The sequence below is a fragment of the Panulirus ornatus genome, chromosome 18 (assembly GCF_036320965.1).
Source record: "Panulirus ornatus isolate Po-2019 chromosome 18, ASM3632096v1, whole genome shotgun sequence".
NCBI lineage: Eukaryota > Metazoa > Arthropoda > Malacostraca > Decapoda > Palinuridae > Panulirus > Panulirus ornatus.
In genome coordinates, this window is record NC_092241.1 from 1,488,497 (window position 1) to 1,509,874 (window position 21,378).

Below are 21,378 nucleotides of genomic sequence, written 5' to 3' on the forward strand. Positions count from 1 at the left end.
TTTAGATATCTGGGAGTGGATCTGTCAGCGGATGGAACCATGGAAGCGGAAGTGGATCATAGGGTGGGGGAGGGGGCGAAAATTTTGGGAGCCTTGAAAAATGTGTGGAAGTCGAGAACATTATCTCGGAAAGCAAAAATGGGTATGTTTGAGGGAATAGTGGTTCCAACAATGTTGTATGGTTGCGAGGCGTGGGCTATGGATAGAGATGTGCGCAGGAGGATGGATGTGCTGGAAATGAGATGTTTGAGGACAATGTGTGGTGTGAGGTGGTTTGATCGAGTAAGTAACGTAAGGGTGAGAGAGATGTGTGGAAATAAAAAGAGCGTGGTTGAGAGAGCAGAAGAGGGTGTTTTGAAATGGTTTGGGCACATGGAGAGAATGAGTGAGGAGAGATTGACCAAGAGGATATATGTGTCGGAGGTGGAGGGAACGAGGAGAAGAGGGAGACCAAATTGGAGGTGGAAAGATGGAGTGAAAAAGATTTTGTGTGATCGGGGCCTGAACATGCAGGAGGGTGAAAGGAGGGCAAGAAATAGAGTGAATTGGAGTCATGTGGTATACAGGGGTTGACGTGCTGTCAGTGGATTGAAGCAAGGCATGTGAAGCGTCTGGGGTAAACCATGGAAAGCTGTGTAGGTATGTATATTTGCGTGTGTGGACGAGTGTATGTACATGTGTATGGGGGGGGGGGGTTGGGCCATTTCTTTCGTCTGTTTCCTTGCGCTACCTCGCAAACGCGGGAGACAGCGACAAAGTATAAAAAAAAAAAAAAGAAAAAAAAAATATATATATATATATATATATATATATATATATATATATATATATATATATATATATATATATATATATATATATATATATATATATATATATATATATATATATATATATATATATATATATATATATATATATATATATATATTCTTTTCTTTCAAACTATTCGCCATTTTCCGCGTTAGCGAGGTAGCATTAAGAACAGAGGACTGGGCTTTCGAGAGAATATCCTCACCTGGTCCCCTTCTCTATTAATTCTTTTGGAAAATTTAAAAAAAACGAGAGGGGACGATTTCCAGCCCCCCCCCCCCCTCCCTCCCCTTTTAGTCGCCTTCTACGACACGCAGGGAATAAGTGGGAAGTATTCTTTCTCCCCTATCCCCAGGGATAGTGGATTGAATCAGGGCATGTGAAGCGTCTGGGGTAAACCATGGAAAGTTGTGTGGGTCCTGGATGTGGAAAGGGAGCTGTGGTTTCGGGCATTATTGCATGACAGCTTGAGACTGAGTGTGAACGAATGGGGCCTTTGTTGTCTTTTCCTAGTGCTACCTCGCTCACATGAGGGGGGAGGGGAATGGTATTCCATGTGTGGCGAGGTGCCGATGGGAATGAATAAAGGCAGACAGTGTCAATTGTGTCCATGGGTATATATGTATGTGTCTGTGTGTGTATATATATGTGTACATTGAGATGTATAGGTATGCATATTTGCGTGTGTGGACGTGTATGTATATACATTGTGTATGGGGGTGGGTTGGGCCATTTCTTTCGTCTGTTTCCTTGCACTACCTCGCAAACGCGGGAGACAGCGACAAAGCAAAATAAATAAATAAATATATAAATATATATATATATATATATATATATATATATATATATATATATATATATATATATATATATATATATATATATTTATATATATATATATATATATATATATATATATATATATATATATATATATATTTTTTTTTTTTTCATAATTTTCCAAAGGAAGGAACAGAGAAGGGGGCCAGGTGAGGATATTCCCTCAGAGGCCCAGTCCTCTGTTCTTAACGCTACCTTGCTAATGTGAGAAATGGCGAATAGTTTGAAAGAAATATATATATATATATATATATATATATATATATATATATATATATATATATATATATATATATATATATATATATATATATATATATATATATATATATATATATATATATATATATATATATATATATTTCGTTATCTCCCGCGTTACCGAGGTAGCGCAAGGATACACGTCCACACGAAAATATGCGTACTTATACATCTCAACATATACACATATATACACACACAAACATAGTGTCTACCGTTATTCATTCCCATCGCCTACCAGCCACACATGAAATAACAACCCTCTCCCCCCGCATGTGCGCGAGGTAGCGCTAGGAAAAGACAACAAAGGCCACATTCGTTCACACTCAGTCTCTAACTGTCATGTACAATGCAATGAAACCAAAGCCCCCTTTCCACAACCAGACTCCACAGAACTTTTCATGGTTTACCCCACACGCTTCACAAGCCCTGGTTCAATCCATTGACAACACGTCGACCCCGGTATACCATATCGTTCCAATTCACTCTATTCCTTGCATGCCTTTCACCCTCCTGCATGTTCAGGCCACGATCACTCAAAATCTTTTTCACTTTATCTTTCCACCTCCAATTTGGTCTCCCACTTTTCCTCGTTCCCTCCACCTCAGACACATATATCCTCTTGGTCAATCTTTCCTCACTCATTCTCTCCATGAGACCAAACTTTTTCAAAAAACCCTCTTCTGCTGTCAACCACATTCGTTTTATTTCCACACATGTCTCTTACCCTTACATTACTTACTCGATCAAACCACATCACACCACATATTGTCCTCAAACATCTCATTTCCAGCAAATCCACCCTCCTCCACAAAACTCTATCTATAACCCACACCTCGCAACCATTAAACATTATTGGAACCACTATTCCTTCAAACATACCCATTTTTGCTTTCCGAGAAAAGGTTCTCGACTTCCACACATTCTTCAAGACTTCCATAACTTTCGCCCCCTCCCCCACCCTATGATTCCCTTACGCTTCCATGGTTCCATCCGCTGCTAAATACACTCCCAAATATCTAAAACACTTTACTTCCTCCAATTTTTCTCCATTCAAACTTTCCTCCCAAATGACTTGTCCCTCAACCCTACTGTATCTAAAAACCTTGCTCTTATTCACATTTACTCTCACCTTTCTTCTTTCACACACTTTAACAAACTCAGTCATCAACTTCTGCAGTTTCTCACACGAATCAGCCACCAGCGCTGTATCATCAGCGAACAACAACTGACTCACTTCCCAAGCTCTCTCATCCACAAAAGACTTCATACTTGCCCCTCTTTCCAAAACTCTTGCATTCACCTCCCTAACAACCCCATCCATAAACAAATTAAACATCCATGGAGACATCAAACACCCCTGTTGCAAACCAACATTCGCTGAAAACCAATCACTTTCCTCTCTTACTACACGTACATACGCCTAACATCCTCGATAAAAACTTTTCACTGCTTCTAACAACTTGCCCACCACACCATATATTCCCAATACCTTCCACAGAGCATCTCTATCAACTCTATCGTATGCCTTCTCCAGATCCATAAATGCCACATACAAATCCATCGGCTTTACTAAGTATTTCTCACATACATTCTCACATGAGTATTCCTCACGTGTCGTAGAAGGCGACTAAAGGGGACGTTAGCGGGGGGGCTGGAAACCCTCCCCTCCTTGTGTTTAAACTTTCCAAAAGGGGAAACAGAAGAAGGAGTCACGCTGGGAGTGCTCATCCTCCTCAAAGGCTCAGACCGGGGTTTCTAAATGTGTGTGGACGTAACCAAGATGAGAAAAAAGGAGAGATAGGTGGTATGTTTAAGGAAAGGAACCTGGATGTTTTGGCTTTGAGTGAAGTGAAGCTCAAAGGTGAAGGGGAAGAGTGGTTTGGGAATGTCTTGGGAGTAAAATCAGGGGTTAGTGAGAGGACAAGAGCAAGGGAAGGAGTAGCACTACTCCTGAAACAGGAGTGGTGGGAGTATGTGATAGAGTGTAAGAAAGTAAACACTAGATTGATATGGGTAAAAATGAAAGTGGATGGAGAGAGATGGGCTATTATTGGTGAATATGCACCTGGGCATGAGAAGAAAGATCATGAGAGGCAAGTTCTTTCGGAGCAGCTGAGTGGGTGTGTTAGTAGTTTTGATGCACGAGACCGGGTTATAGTGATGTGTGATTTGAATGCAAAGGTGAGTAATGTGGCAGTTGAGGGCATGATTGGTGCACATGGGATGTTCAGTGTTGTAAATGGAAATGGAGAAGAACTCGTAGATTTATGACCTGAAAGAGGACTGGTGATTGGGAACTGGGCTTTGTGCCCCTGTTGCGGAATGTCCGGTGTAGACCCCGTTGCCAACCAACGTGAGACAAAGGGTATTCGAGTACATAGTATTCGAATAGTTATTTCCTATTAGCCAGGCCCATAGTTTAACGGTAGTATTCCCGCCTGTTGTACAGGGGTCTCGGGTTCGATCCAGGCCGTTAGAGGCTTGTATGATATATATATATATATATATATATATATATATATATATATATATATATATATCATACAAAGCTCCAACAGCCAGGATCGAACCTGGGACCCCTTGTGCAAGATGCAGGCATGCTAACCGCTAGGCTAAGGGACTGTATAATAGGAAACAACTATTCGAAATACTAAGTACTCGAATACCCTTCGTCTCACAATGGTGAGCAACGGGGTCTATCGGTTGTTTCTGAACAGAACACATAGCCAGCTGATAGCGTTTTACCGAACCTGACTGTACAACGCGGAGTTATATGAATACGAATAAAGTGTATATGAACGCGCACCTTCATAGAATATACAAAGCTCCAACAGCCAGGATCGAACCTGGGACCCCTTGTGCAAGAGGCAGGCATGCTAACCGCTAGGCTAAGGGACTGTATAATAGGAAACAACTATTCGAAATACTAAGTACTCGAATACCCTTCGTCTCACAATGGTGAGCAACGGGGTCTATCGGTTGTTTCCGAACAGAACACATAGCCAGCTGATAGCGTTTTACCGAACCTGACTGTACAACACGGAGTTATATGAATACGAATAAAGTGTATATGAACGCGCACCTTCATAGAACATACAAAGCTCCAACAGCCAGGATCGAACCTGGGACCCCTTGTGCAAGAGGCAGGCATGCTAACCGCTAGGCTAAGGGACTGTATAATAGGAAACAACTATTCGAAATACTAAGTACTCGAATACCCTTCGTCTCACAATGGTGAGCAACGGGGTCTATCGGTTGTTTCCGAACAGAACACATAGCCAGCTGATAGCGTTTTACCGAACCTGACTGTACAACGCGGAGTTATATGAATACGTATAAAGTGTATATGAACGCGCACCTTCATAGAATATACAAAGCTCCAACAGCCAGGATCGAACCTGGGACCCCTTGTGCAAGAGGCAGGCATGCTAACCGCTAGGGTAAGGGACTGTATAATAGGAAACAACTATTCGAAATACTAAGTACTCGAATACCCTTCGTCTCACAATGGTGAGCAACAGGGTCTATCGGTTGTTTCAGAACAGAACACATAGCCAGCTGATAGCGTTTTACCGAACCTGACTGTACAACGCGGAGTTATATGAGTACGAATAAAGTGTATATGAACGCGCACCTTCATAGAACATACAAAGCTCCAACAGCCAGGATCGAACCTGGGACCCCTTGTGCAAGATGCAGGCATGCTAACCGCTAGGAATAGTTGTTTCCTATTATACAGTGCTCATCCTCCTCGTACACTCAGGTTGGGGTGTCTAAATGTGTGTGAATGTGACCAAGATGTGAAAAAAGGAGTGATAGGTAGTATGTTTGAGGAAAGGAACCTGGATGTTTTGGCTCTGAGTGAAACGAAGCTCAAGGGTAAAGGGGAAGAGTGGTTTGGGAATGTCTTGGGAGTAAAGTCAGGGGTTAGTGAGAGGACAAGAGCAAGGGAAGGAGTAGCAATACTCATGAAACAGGAGTTGTGGGAGTATGTGATAGAATGTAAGAAAGTAAATTCTCGATTAAAATGGGTAAAACTGAAAGTTGAAGGAGAGAGATGGGTGATTATTGGTGCATATGCACCAGGGCATGAGAAGAAAGATCATGAGAGGCAAGTATTTTGGGGGCAGCTGAATGAGTGTGTTAGTGGTTTTCATGCACGCGACCGGGTTATAGGGATGGGTGATTTGAATGCAAAGGTGAGTAATGTGGCAGTTGAGGGAATAATTGGTATATATGTGGTGTTCAGTGTTGTAAATGGAAATGGTGAAAAGTTTGTAGATTTATGTGTTGAAAAAGGACTGGTGATTGGGAATACCTGGTTTAAAAAGCGAGATATACATAAGTATACGTATGTAAGTAGGAGAGATGGCCAGAGAGCGTTATTGGATTACGTGTTAATTGATAGGCGCGCGAAAGAGAGACTTTTCGATGTAAATGTGCTGAGAGGTGCAACTGGAGGGATGTCTGATCATTATCTTGTGGAGGCTAAGGTGAAGACTTGTAGGGGTTTTCAGAAAAGAAGAGTGAATGTTGGGGTGAAGAGGGTGGTGAGAGTAAGTGAGCTTGGGAAGGAGACTTGTGTGAGGAAGTACCAGGAGAGACTGAGTACAGAATGGAAAAAGGTGAGAACAATGGAAGTAAGGGGAGTGGGGGAGGAATGGGATGTATTTAGGGAATCAGTGATGGATTGCGCAGAAGATGCTTGTGGCATGAGAAGCGTGGGAGGTGGGTTGATTAGAAAGGGTAGTGAGTGGTGGGATGAAGAAGTAAGATTATTAGTGAAAGAGAAGAGAGAGGCATTTGGACGATTTTTGCAGGGAAAAAATGAAATTGAGTGGGAGATGTATAAAAGAAAGAGACAGGAGGTCAAGAGAAAGGTGCAAGAGGTGAAAAAGAGGGCAAATGAGAGTTGGGGTAAGAGAGTATCATTAAATTTTAGGGGGAATAAAAAGATGTTCCGGAAGGAGGTAAAGAAAGTGCGTAAGACAAGGGAGCAAATGCGATCTTCAGTCAATGGCGCTAATGGGAAGGTGAAAACAAGTAGTGGTGATGTGAGAAGGATATGGAGTGAGTATTTTGAAGGTTTGTTGAATGTTTTTGATGATAGAGTGGCAGATATAGGGTGTCTTGGTCGAGGTAGTGTGCAAAGTGAGAGGGTTGGGGAAAATGATTTGGTAAACAGAGAAGAGGTAGTAAAAGCTTTGCGTAAGATGAAAGCCGGCAAGGCAGAAGGTTTGGATGGTATTGCAGTGGAATTTATTAAAAAAGGGGGTGACTGTATTGTTGACTGGTTGGTAAGGTTATTTAATGGTGAGGTGCCTGAGGATTGGCGGAATGCGTGCATAGTGCCATTGTACAAAGGCAAAGGGGATAAGAGTGAGTGCTCAAATTACAGAGGTATAAGTTTGTTGAGTATTCCTGGTAAATTATATGGGAGGGTATTGATTGAGCGGGTGAAGGCATGTACAGAGCATCAGATTAGGGAAGAGCAATGTGGTTTCAGAAGTGGTAGAGGATGTGTGGATCAGGTGTTTGCTTGGAAGAATGTATGTGAGAAATACTTAGAAAAGCAAATTGATTTGTATGTAGCATTTATGGATCTGGAGAAGGCATATGATAGAGTTGATAGAGATGCTCTGTGGAAGGTATTAAGAATATATGGTTTGGGTGGGAAGTTGTTAGAAGCAGTGAAAAGTTTTTATCGAGGATGTAAGGCATGTGTACGTGTAGGAAGAGAGGAAAGTGATTGGTTCTCAGTGAATGTAGGTTTGCGGCAGAAGTGTGTGATGTCTCCATGGTAGTTTAATTTGTTTATGGATGGGGTTGTTAGGGAGCTGAATGCAAGAGTTTTGGAAAGAGGGGCAAGAATGAAGTGTGTTGTGGATGAGAGAGCTTGGGAAGTGAGTCAGTTGTTGTTCGCTGATGATACAGCGCTGGTGGCTGATTCATGTGAGAAACTACAGAAGCTGGTGACTGAGTTTGGTAAAGTGTTTGAAAGAAGAAAGTTATGAGTAAATGTGAATAGGAGCAAGGTTATTAGTTACAGTAGGGTTGAGGGTCAAGTCAATTTGGAGGTAAGTTTGAATGGAGAGAAACTGGAGGAAGTAAAGTGTTTTAGATTTCTGGGAGTGGATCTGGCAGCGGAAGCGGATGGAACCATTGACGCGGAAGTGAATCATAGGGTGGGGGATGGGGCGAAAATCCTGGGAGCCTTGAAGAATGTGTGGAAGTCGAGAACATTATCTCGGAAAGCAAAAATGGGTATGTTTGAAGGAATAGTGGTTCCAACAATGTTGTATAGTTGCGAGGCGTTGGCTATGGATAGAGTTGTGCGCAGGAGGGTGGATGTGCTGGAAATGAGATGTTTGAGGACAATGTGTGGTGTGAGGTGTTTTGATCGAGTAAGTAATGTAAGGGTAAGAGAGATGTGTGGAAATAAAAAGAGTGTAGTTGAGAGAGCAGAGCAGGGTGTTTTGAAATGGTTTGGGCACATGGAGAGAATGAGTGAGGAAAGATTGACCAAGAGGATATATGTGTCAGAGGTGGAGGGAACGAGGAGAAGTGGGAGACCAAATTGGAGGTGGAAAGATGGAGTGAAAAAGATTTTGTATGATCGGGGCCTGAACATGCAGGAGGGTGAAAGGCGGGCAAGGAATAGAGTGAATTGGATCGATATGGTATACCGGGGTTAACGTGCTGTCAGTGGATTGAATCAGGGCATGTGAAGCGTCTGGGGTAAACCATGGAAAGCTGTATGGGGCCTGGATGTGGAAAGGGAGCTGTGGTTTCGGGCAATATTGCATGACAGCTAGAGACTGAGTGTGAACGAATGAAGCCTTTGTTGTCTTTTCCTAGCGCTACCCCGCACATATGAGGGGGGAGGGGGATGGTATTCCATGTGTGGCGAGGTGGCGATGGGAATGAATAAAGGCAGACAGTGTGAATTGTGTTCATCGGTATATATCTGTGTGCCTGTGTGTGTATATATATGTGTACATTGATATGTATAGGTAAGTATATTTGCGTGTGTGGACATGTGTGTATATACATGTGTATGGGTGTGTGTTGGGCCATTTCTTTCGTCTGTTTCCTTGCGCTACCTCGCAAACGCGGGAGACAGCGACAAAGCAAAATAAATAGCTTAGACATTGAAGCTTATTGATACAGTGGATAATTTGATGAGAACTGCTATTGACGTTTGTGTAAATAAATTATACATTTCCTTTTTCCATAGCCAGAGGTTGAACCATTATGTGACATTCATTTTTTCATTCATTTCAAGCTAGAAGTTTCAGTTTTCTAAATTGTTCTTACATTTTTCATATGTATATATATGTATGTGTGTGTGTGTGTGTATATGTGCGTATGTATGTGTATGTGTGTGTGTGTGTATATGTATATATATATATATGTATATTATCCCTGGGGATAGGGGTGAAAGAATACTTCCCACGTATTCCTCGCGTGTCGTAGAAAGCGACAAGAGGGGACGGGAGCGGGGGGCCAGAAATCCTCCCCTCCTTGTATTAACTTTCTAAAATGGGAAACAGAAGAAGGAGTCACGCGGGGAGTGCTCATCCTCCTCGAAGGCTCAGAGTGGGGTGTCTAAATGTGTGTGGATGTAACCAAGATGTGAAAAAAGGAGAGATAGGTAGTATGTTTGAGGAAAGGAACCTGGATGTTTTGGCTCTGAGTGAAACGAAGCTCAAGGGTAAAGGGGAAGAGTGGTTTGGGAATGTCTGGGGAGTAAAGTCAGGGGTTAGTGAGAGGACAAGAGCAAGGGAAGGAGTAGCAATACTCCTGAAACAGGAGTTGTGGGAGTATGTGATAGAATGTAAGAAAGTAAATTCTCGATTAATATGGGTAAAACTGAAAGTTGATGGTGAGAGGTGGGTGATTATTGGTGCATATGCACCCGGGCATGAGAAGAAAGATCATGAGAGGCAAGTGTTTTGGGAGCAGCTGAATGAGTGTGTTAGTGGTTTTGATGCACGAGACCGGGTTATAGTGATGGGTGATTTGAATGCAAAGGTGAGTAATGTGGCAGTTGAGGGAATAATTGGTATACATGGGGTGTTCAGTGTTGTAAATGGAAATGGTGAAGAGCTTGTAGATTTATGTGCTGAAAAAGGACTGATGATTGGGAATACCTGGTTTAATAAGCGAGATATACATAAGTATACTTATGTAAGTAGGAGAGATGGCCAGAGAGCGTTATTGGATTACGTGTTAATTGACAGGCGTGCGAAAGAGAGACTTTTGGATGTTAATGTGCTGAGAGGTGCAACTGGAGGGATGTCTGATCATTATCTTGTGGAGGCTAAGGTGAAGATTTGTATGGGTTTTCAGAAAAGAAGAGTGAATGTTGGGGTGAAGAGGGTGGTGAGAGTAAGTGAGCTTGGGAAGGAGACCTGTGTGAGGAAGTACCAGGAGAGACTGAGTACAGAATGGAAAAAGGTGAGAACAATGGAAGTAAGGGGAGTGGGGGAGGAATGGGATGTATTTAGGGAATCAGTGATGGATTGCGCAAAAGATGCTTGTGGCATGAGAAGAGTGGGAGGTGGGTTGATTAGAAAGGGTAGTGAGTGGTGGGATGAAGAAGTAAGAGTATTAGTGAAAGAGAAGAGAGAGGCATTTGGACGATTTTTGCAGGGAAAAAATGCAATTGAGTGGGAGATGTATAAAAGAAAGAGACAGGAGGTCAAGAGAAAGGTGCAAGAGGTGAAAAAAAGGGCAAATGAGAGTTGGGGTGAGAGAGTATCATTAAATTTTAGGGAGAATAAAAAGATGTTCTGGAAGGAGGTAAATAAAGTGCGTAAGACAAGGGAGCAAATGGGAACTTCAGTGAAGGGCGCAAATGGGGAGGTGATAACAAGTAGTGGTGATGTGAGAAGGAGATGGAGTGAGTATTTTGAAGGTTTGTTGAATGTGTTTGATGATAGAGTGGCAGATATAGGGTGTTTTGGTCGAGGTGGTGTGCAAAGTGAGAGGGTTAGGGAAAATGATTTGGTAAACAGAGAAGAGGTAGCAAAAGCTTTGCGGAAGATGAAAGCCGGCAAGGCAGCAGGTTTGGATGGTATTGCAGTGGAATTTATTAAAAAAGGGGTTGACTGTATTATTGACTGGTTGGTAAGGTTATTTAATGTATGTATGACTCATGGTGAGGTGCCTGAGGATTGGCGGAATGCGTGCATAGTGCCATTGTACAAAGGCAAAGGGGATAAGAGTGAGTGCTCAAATTACAGAGGTATAAGTTTGTTGAGTATTCCTGGTAAATTATATGGGAGGGTATTGATTGAGAGGGTGAAGGCATGTACAGAGCATCAGATTGGGGAAGAGCAATGTGGTTTCAGAAGTGGTAGAGGATGTGTGGATCAGGTGTTTGCTTTGAAGAATGTATGTGAGAAATACTTAGAAAAGCAAATGGATTTGTATGTAGCATTTATGGATCTGGAGAAGGCATATGATAGAGTTGATAGAGATGCTCTGTGGAAGGTATTAAGAATATATGGTGTGGGAGGAAAGTTGTTAGAAGCAGTGAAAAGTTTTTATCGAGGATGTAAGGCATGTGTACGTGTAGGAAGAGAGGAAAGTGATTGGTTCTCAGTGAATGTAGGTTTGCGGAAGGGGTGTGTGATGTCTCCATGGTTGTTTAATTTGTTTATGGATGGGGTTGTTAGGGAGGTAAATGCAAGAGTTTTGGAAAGAGGGGCAAGTATGAAGTCTGTTGGGGATGAGAGAGCTTGGGAAGTGAGTCAGTTGTTGTTCGCTGATGATACAGCGCTGGTGGCTGATTCATGTGAGAAACTGCAGAAGCTGGTGACTGAGTTTGGTAAAGTGTGTGGAAGAAGAAAGTTAAGAATAAATGTGAATAAGAGCAAGGTTATTAGATACAGTAGGGTTGAGGGTCAAGTCAATTGGGAGGTGCGTTTGAATGGAGAAAAACTGGAGGAAGTGAAGTTTTTTAGATATCTGGGAGTGGATCTGGCAGCGGATGGAACCATGGAAGCGGAAGTGGATCATAGGGTGGGGGAGGGGGCAAAAATTCTGGGGGCCTTGAAGAATGTGTGGAAGTCGAGAACATTATCTCGGAAAGCAAAAATGGGTATGTTTGAAGGAATAGTGGTTCCAACAATGTTGTATGGTTGCGAGGCGTGGGCTATGGATAGAGTTGTGCGCAGGAGGATGGATGTGCTGGAAATGAGATGTTTTAGGACAATGTGTGGTGTGAGGTGGTTTGATCGAGTAAGTAACGTAAGGGTAAGAGAGATGTGTGGAAATAAAAAGAGCGTGGTTGAGAGAGCAGAAGAGGGTGTTTTGAAGTGGTTTGGGCACATGGAGAGAATGAGTGAGGAAAGATTGACCAAGAGGATATATGTGTCGGAGGTGGAGGGAACGAGGAGAAGAGGGAGACCAAATTGGAGGTGGAAAGATGGAGTGAAAAAGATTTTGTGTGATCGGGGCCTGAACATGCAGGAGGGTGAAAGGAGGGCAAGGAATAGAGTGAATTGGAGCGATGTGGTATACCGGGGTTGACGTGCTGTCAGTGGATTGAATCAAGGCATGTGAAGCGTCTGGGGTAAACCATGGAAAGCTGTGTAGGTATGTATATTTGCGTGTGTGGACGTATGTATATACATGTTTATGGGGGGGGTTGGGCCATTTCTTTCGTCTGTTTCCTTGCGCTACCTCGCAAACGCGGGAGACAGCGACAAAGTATAATAAAAAAAAAAATAATATAATATATATATATATATATATATATATATATATATATATATATATATATATATATATATATATATATATATATATATATATATATATATATATATATATATATATATGGCGAGGTTGTGTTAAGAACAGAGGACTGGACCTTTGAGGGAATATCCTCACCTTCTTTTGGAAAATTGAAAAAAACCGAGAGGGGAGGATTTCCAACCCCCCCGCTCCCTTCCTTTTCGTCGCCTTCTACGACGCGCGGGGGGTGCGTGGGAGGTGCTCTCTCTCCCCTGTCCCCAGGGGTTATATATATGTATATATAAATATATATATATATATATATATATATATATATATATATATATATGTAGGTTTGCGGCAGGGGTGTGTGATGTCTCCATGGTTGTTTAATTTGTTTATGGATGGGGTTGTTAGGGAGGTGAATGCAAGAGTTTTCGAAAGAGGTGCAAGTATGAAGTCTGTTGGAGATTAGAGAGCTTGGGAAGTGAGTCAGTTGTTGTTCGCTGATGATACAGCGCTGGTGGCTGATTCATGTCAGAAACTGCAGAAGCTGGTGACTGAGTTTGGTAAAGTGTGTGAAAGAAGAAAGTTAAGAGTGAATGTGAATAAGAGCAAGGTTTTTAGGTACAGTAGGGTTGAGGGTCAAGTCAATTGGGAGGTAAGTTTGAATGGAGAGAAACTGGAGGAAGTAAAGTGTTTTAGATATCTGGGAGTGGATCTTGCAGCGGATGGAACCATGGAAGCGGTAGTGGATCATAGGGTGGGGGAGGGGGAGAAAATTCTGGAAGCCTTGAAGAATGTGTGGAAGTCGAGAACATTATCTCGGAAAGCAAAAATGGGTATGTTTGAAGGAATAGTGGTTCCAATAATGTTGTAGGGTTGCGAGGCGTGGGCTATGGATAGAGTTGTGCGCAGGAGGATGGATGTGCTGGAAATGAGATGTTTTAGGACAATGTGTGGTGTGAGGTGGTTTGATCGAGTAAGTAACGTAAGGGTAAGAGAGATATGTGGAAATAAAAAGAGCGTGGTTGAGAGAGCAGAAGAAGGTGTTTTGAAATGGTTTGGGCACATGGAGAGAATGAGTGAGGAAAGATTGACCAAGAGGATATATGTGTCGGAGGTGGAGGGAACGAGGAGAAGTGGGAGACCAAATTGGAGGTGGAACGTTGGAGTGAAAAAGATTTCGTGTGATCGGGGCCTGAACATGCAGGAGGGTGAAAGGAGGGCAAGGAATAGATTGAATTGGATCGATGTTGTATACCGGGGTTGACGTGCTGTCAGTGGATTGAGTCAGGGCATGTGAAGCGTCTGGGGTAAACCATGGAAAGCTGTGTAGGTATGTATATTTGCGTGTGAGGACGTATTTATATACATGTGTATGGGGGTGGTTTGGGCCATTTCTTTCGTCTGTTTCCTTGCGCTACCTCGCAGACGCGGGAAACAGCAACAAAGCAAAAAAAAGAAAAAAAAAAAATATATATATATATATATATATATATATATATATATATATATATATATATATATATATATATATATATATATATGGGGAGGTAAGTTATATATATATATATATACATACATATGTCAGGTATATGAACTGTATTGTTACCATAGTTTAGAAGACAAGGGAGAAGCTTCATCTTAACCCATTCTTTATTAGTATACAAGGAATACAAAGGGATGTAAACAACAAACAAACACTGGGCCATCTCCAGGATGTTAGTGATAGTAGAAGAGATAAGAATCAGAGGGTAGGTAAACATTAGACAAATGTATATCTACCTAGGCGCAGATAAAATCATTTTTGGACTTAGAATTAAATATTTGCCTAAAATGTTTGGTATACGTACATATAATGTTACTATCAACAACTCTTATTGGTAAATCATTCCACATTTTAACAATTCTATCAAAGAAAAAGTATCTTGCCTCATTCAAAACAGAAAGTCTTCTACGAGTTTGTGTCCGTTGCTAGGAGTGCAATTGGGTTGATCTATCCTTTAATAGCTGTTATCATCAAACTTATCAAGTTCTTTATTTCTTTTGAAAACCTATATAATACTTCGTCTCAGTCTTTTTTCTTGGTAATCAAGTTTAGGTTTTTTAGATGATTTTAGTAGTATTAGTTTTTCTGGTTGGTGACTGACAATGGTAGCTCACCTCTGTTCTCTTTATTGTATCTTTGTGTTTCTTGAACATAGTATTCAAAGTGGAGATGCAACAGTGAATGGCAAGAATGTGGATTAGTTCTTTAGATATGAAATTGAAGTTGTGCTTGAGTTTCTTATTACTTCTACGTACTTGCTTAACTTTAGATCATCTGGAATAGTTATACATAAGTCCTACATCTCATTTACGTTTTGTAGGTCTACAGAAATCATACGGAATTTTCCTCCTTTTTATTTCCGATGCGTAAAACTACAAACGATCCTGAGATCTAATTGCGAATTATAAGTCCAGTCCATCAGATAGACCACTTCAGTTTGCAACAGTAGACGTTATAATTTATGTTGTAGACTTACTTTGTGGGTTAGGTGTCAACGAATATCTCACAGCACAGCCCATTGTCAGTGTAACGGCCATATATCATAAACAGAATTGGTCCCAAGATTAATCCTTGCAGCGCACCACTTATTATGTTGAAAGAATCTTAGACTTCATTGTTTATCAATACATTGTGTTTTGGCCGGTTTACCTATTTTTTAAACATATAAATACAATATATCTTATACCAAGCTTTAGCTCGTGATTTCTAAAGATTTCATCGAATTTTCTCTAAAAATGCAAACAAGTGATGAGACACAACTCTCGTTGCCATCAATGCCAAGATAATATAACCCTAATGAGTCTTGCAGCTTGGCAATAAATAGGCTCTGGAAACAGCACTGTTTATGGCAAAACAATTAATACAATTTGGAATGAAATAAGAATTTGTTCTTTACTGATGGCCGTGGAGTTTGTTCATTCTTGAACTCTGTGATAGTGGAGAAGCCTGCCCATTACTAAATTTCGAAATAATTTTAGTGCAGGAAAGTTTCTTAACCAAAGAATAAATCCGTACAACTTTGATGAAGTTAACTCGCGGACAGTGTCCAAGTTGACAGCATGAACTTGCCCTTATTTCCTTTATCATTATCACCGTCCAGTATAAGGTCCACACAATTCAATGTGATAGCTAAGCTAAAATCCATTGACATCTATTCAATCATAACATTAATGGTAATCTTTAGCTCTGGAAGAACACACTAGCCAGACGGACGGATTCAGTACGCCAGATGAGGGCAGAAATGATTTAAAGGTTACTGCAGTGAAGTTAGACTGAGGAAGCCTAATGATGTCACAAAATGTAGAAAAATATGAAGCACTAAATACAAAATATTTTGAAGAAAGAGTGTGGTGTAGAGAGAGACGATATGAAGCAAATGATTAAGAGATTATACAGAACTGGGAAAAGGGCAAGAGAAATACCAGGATGTGTTAGACTCATTTTCTCGCCACAGCCACACTTGAGAACTAATGTAATACCAGTTTCCTGTCGACCCATCGGCCGACTCAAGTTCAAGTATAAATGGTCAGCCATTAACCTTATATATTTGCCTTTAGAGAAGCAGAGTGGTTTGTTGTTATGAAGGTCTCGTAATGTTATCTATTTGGACTAAGTGCATCCCTATTGATACTAGCACTAGGCTAAAGTCAGGCCCATTTTTCATTACTTTGGGCTCGGATCAACCCAATACTATTTACACTGAGGTAACATCAACCATACTCCCGGTTTCACTGGACCAAGATCGAACCCACAGCTTTTAGCACTTGATTAAGGTTAAGTCTACTGCCGCTTGTAACGAAGTAAGGTAATTCATACTTCCGTATTCCGGATCAACCCAATACTATTTACACTGAGGTAACATCAACCATACTCCCGGTTTCACTGGACCAAGATCGAACCCACAGCTTTTAGCACTTGATTAAGGTTAAGTCTACTGCCGCTTGTAACGAAGTAAGGTAATTCATACTTCCGTATTCATATTTTCTTATCGTCAGCTCAGGAACAAGTTCAGGCCGGCTAGTACTAATATCTTGTGTGCTGCAGGTGTGGGTGGTGACATTCTGGAGTGACGGCAGGGCTGCCAGTTGTGGAGGCTCCATTATCAGCAACCGATGGGTCATGACTGCAGCCCATTGTCTCTCCAGGTGAGCCCTTGCTGTGTCAACAGGTTAGCCCTCACAGTGTAACCAGGAAAGCCCTCATCGTGTTACCAGGTGAACCTTCACTGTTTCACTATGTGGTCCCTCACTGCGTCACTAGCTGAACACTTAATGTGTGACCAAGATAGCTCTTACCAGGTCATCAGATGGACACCCCAGTGTCACTAGGTAAACTTTAACTACGTCACTAAGCAATCCCTCAGTTTCACCAGGTAAGCTCTCACCAGGTCACCAGATTGGCCCTCAGTATCATTAGGTTAGCCTTCAGTGTCACCAAGTAAGCTCTCTCTATGCCATCCGATGAACACCTCATGCCATACAAAATGATCACAGCAAAGATACATTAAATAGACAGTGTTTATATTCATGCATCAGTAGAGTAGTAGACATGGAGTAAAATAAGAATGAATAGTAGTATCACATTCTTGGTCCTTTCTCTTTCTGACATTTATCTTCATTATCTTTAGTAAATCATAACTATTTTCATTTAAAGAACAACTGAAGACACCCGTTGTTATTCTGGGCGCGTGATCATCTATTCCACCTCCACAGGTCTGTACGGATTCGGAGCATCAGAGTCACTGTTGGCGCCCACGACAGATTAAATCCTGGCTCCCACGGGGGATACAATGTTTATGCCGCGGCCTACGTCATTCACTGGGGCTACAGATTCCCTTCTTTTGACATAGCACTCATCTAGTAAGTCCAAGCGAGCTCCAGGTGATAGGAAAGTGTTTCTTGGGTTAGTAATGTTGAGACTGTCGGGACGTCTAGATCTCAGTGCTTGAACTGTAGGTCACTTACATAGCTGAATGGAATTGCAGAAACACTCAAGTGATCCTAATGCATACCTTGTGGGACTGCAGCTGCTTTCTGTAGACGTTCTTCAGAAAGCTTAGAGGAAAAATCTCGTACGTGTTTAAACTTGGTAGACGGGAGAAATTTGACATGCGATCTTTTGAGGGGATTGTGTATACTTTCATTTCGACAGGTTCAAAGTATGTCTTGAAAACTTTATAATCTGAAAATATATCTGAAATCCACCTTAGCTAATATTATCTAAACAAAGCTTAACAATATCAAGTTATGGGTAGGTAGAGATGTTATAATCAATTTAACATAAAGAATGATTACAGGTAATAGCAGACTATAGGTATATATGTAACATTGATTCAGAGAAACTTTACGCAAAGGAACCTCTCCGTTCAAAAATTACAACACTGACGTGTTTGGTGTGTGTGTGTGTGTATGCTCAGGCCCCGATTGCTCTAAATTTTTTTCACTCCATCCTTCTACCTCCAATTTCTTCTCCCGCTTCTCCTTCCCTCCACCTCTGACACATGTATCCTCTTTGTCGATGTTTCCCCACTTATTCTCTCCATGTGTCCAAACGATTTCAACACACCCTCCTCTGTTCTCTCAACCACACTCTTTTTATTTCCTCACATCTCTCCAACCCTTTCATTACTTACTCGATCAAACTACCTCACACCACATATTGTCCTCAAACATTTTATTTCTAACACATCTACCCTCCTCGCAACCATATAACATTATTGGAACGACTATTCCTTCAAACAAAACCATTTTTCCTCTCCCAGATAACGTTCTCGCCTTCCACTCATTTTTCAACTCTCCCCCTCCACTAAGACTCACTTCCGCTTCCATGCCTCCATCCGCTGCTAAGTCCTATCCCAGATACATATAATACCTCACGGTATATGGGCAGATTAGAAAAGGTATTGAATGATGGGATGAAGAAATAAGATTGTTAGTGAAAGAGAAGAGAGAGGCGTTTGAACGATTTTTGCACTGAAGTAGTGCAAATGACTGAGAGATGTATAAAACAATGCGGCAGGAGGTCAAGAGAAAGGTGCAAGAGGTGAAAAAATGGCAAATGAGAGTTGGGGTGAGAGAGTATCATTCAATTTTAGGGAAAATAGTAAGATGTTTTGGAAGGAGGTAAATAAAGTTCGTAAGAGAAAAGAACAAATGGGAACATCCGTGAAGGGGACAAATGGGGAGGTAATAACAAGTAGTGATGAAGTGAGGACATGGAGTAAATATTTTAAAGGTTTCTTGAATGTGTTTGATGATAGAGTGGCAGATGTGGAGTGTTTTGGTCGGGGTGGTGTGCAAAGTGATTGGGTCAGGGATAATTGCTTGGTGAACAGAGAAGAGGTAGTGTAAGCTTTGCGGAAGATGTAAGCCTAAAAGGCTGCGGGTTTGGATGGTATTATGGTGGAATTTATATAAAAAGGGGAGTGACTGTGTTGTTGACTGGTTGGTGAGGATATTCAATGTATGTATGAATCACGGTGAAATGCCTGAGGATTGGTGGAATGCATACATAGTGCCATTGTACAAAGGCAAGGGGGACAAAGGTGAGTGTTCAAATTACAGGGGCATAAGTTTGTTCAGTATTCCATGGAAATCATATGGAAGGGTATTGATTGAAACGGTAAAGGCATGTACAGAGCATCAGATTGGGAAAGAGCAGTGTGGTCTCAGAAGTGGTAGAGGGTTTGTGGATCAGGTGTTTGCTTTCAAGAATGTATTTGAGAAATACTTAGAAAATCAGATGGACTTGTATGTAGCACTTATTGATCTGGAGAAGGCACATGATAGGGTGGATATAGATGCTTTGTGGAAAGTTTTAAGAGTATATGGTGTGGGAGGTAAGTTGCCAGAAGCAGTGAAAAGTTTTTACCAAGGATGCAAAGCATAAGTACCAGTAGGAAGAAAGTGATTGGTTCCCAGTGAATGCCCGTTTGCGGCAAGGGTGCATGATGTCTCCATGGTGGTTTAATTTGTTTATGGATGGGGCGGTTAGGTAGGTGAATGCAAGAGTTTTGGGGAAAGGGGAAAGTGTGCAGTCTGTTCTGGATGAGAGGACATGGGAATTGTATCAGCTGTTGTTCGCTGATAGTACAGCGCTGGTGGCTGATTTGGGTGAGAAACTGCAGAAGCTAGTGACTGAGTGTGGTAAAGTGGGTGAAAGAAGGTTCAGTAGCTTTGAGGGACGAATTAATTGGGAGGTATGTTTGAATGGAGAAACCTGGAGGAAGTGAAGTGTTTTAGATATCTAGATGTGGCCTTAGCAGCGGATGGAACCATGGAAGCGGAAGTGAGTCACAGGGTGGGGGAGGGAGCAAACTGTTCTGGGAGCGTTGAAGAATGTGTGGAAGTCGAAAAAATTATCTCGGAGAGGAAAAATGAGTATGTTTGAAGGAATAGTGGTTCCAGCAATGTTATATGGTTGCGAGGTAAGGAATATAGATAGGGTTGTGCAAAGGAGGGTGGATGAGTTGGAAATTAAATGTTTGAGGGCAATATGTGGTGTGAGATAGTTTGATCGAGTAAGTAATGAAAGGGTAAGAGAGATGTGTGGTAATAAAAAGAGAGTGGATGAGAGAACAGAAGAGGGTGCGTTGAAATGGTTTGGACATATGGAGAAAATGAGTGATGAAAGATGACAAAGAGGATATATGTGTCAGAGGTAGAGGGAAGAAGGAGAAGGGGGAGACGAAATTGGAGGTGGATGGATGGGGTGAAAAAGATTTTGAGCGATCGCGACCTGAACATACAGGAGGGCGTAAGTCGCGCAAGGAATAAAGTGAGTTGCAACAATGTGGTATACCGGAGTCGATGTGCTGTCGATGGATTGAACGAGGGCATGTGAAGCGTTTGGGGTAAACTATGAAAGGGCCTGTGGGGCCTGGATGTGGAAAGGGTGGTTGTCGTGTGAACGAATGTGGCCTTTTTTTCTGTTCCTGGTGCTTCCTCGCTTGGCGGGGGTGGGGGAGGGGAGGGGGGGATGCTATTTCGTATGTGGCGGGGTAGCGATGGAAATGGATGAAGGCAGCAGGTCTGGATATGTACATTTGTATATATAAGATAAACCTCCAACAGCCAGGATCGAACCCGAGACTCCTGTACAACAGGCAGGAGCGCTACCTGGCTGTTGGAGGTTTGTATGTTCTATGAAAGTGCGCGTTCATGTGCACTTAGTTCGTATGTGTATATATGTGTATGTATATGCATGTATGCATTGAAATATACATGTATTTATATGTAGGTCTGTTTGCGTTTATTTATAGACATGTGTATGGGCTGTGCCACAGGCGGGAATGCTACCGCTAAGCTGTGGGCCATAGCCTGTGGCACAGGGGTCCCGGGTTCGATCCTGGCTGTTGGAGGTTTGTATGATATATATATATATATATATATATATATATATATATATATATATATATATATATATATATATATATATATATATATATATATATATATATATATGTGTGTGTGTGTGTGTGTGTGTGTGTGTGTTTGTGTAAGTAAGTGCATGTGTCTTTCTTCGTCTGTTCACTGACGCTACTTCGTAAGAAAGAAAATTTCTGTCAAGTTTAAAAAAAGAATATATATACGTGAATAACAAAGAATTTTCAACAGGATTAGATTTTCATTGAGAAAAACCCGACCACGTGTGTGTTTCACTGC

At 41.6% G+C, this 21,378-nt stretch overlaps 1 protein-coding gene across 2 annotated transcripts in view; it reads left to right on the top strand.

Annotated features, from left to right (window-relative positions):
• The window catches only part of LOC139754953 (chymotrypsin-like elastase family member 2A), a 59,430-nt gene that overhangs the window by 32,141 nt on the left and 5,911 nt on the right, over positions 1-21,378 (top strand). For both annotated transcript variants that reach the window (XM_071672776.1, XM_071672777.1), the window contains exons 4-5: positions 16,760-16,860; positions 17,428-17,574. In XM_071672776.1, coding sequence (XP_071528877.1) covers positions 16,760-16,860; positions 17,428-17,574 — 248 coding nt within the window. The remainder of the gene's footprint in view (positions 1-16,759; positions 16,861-17,427; positions 17,575-21,378) is intronic.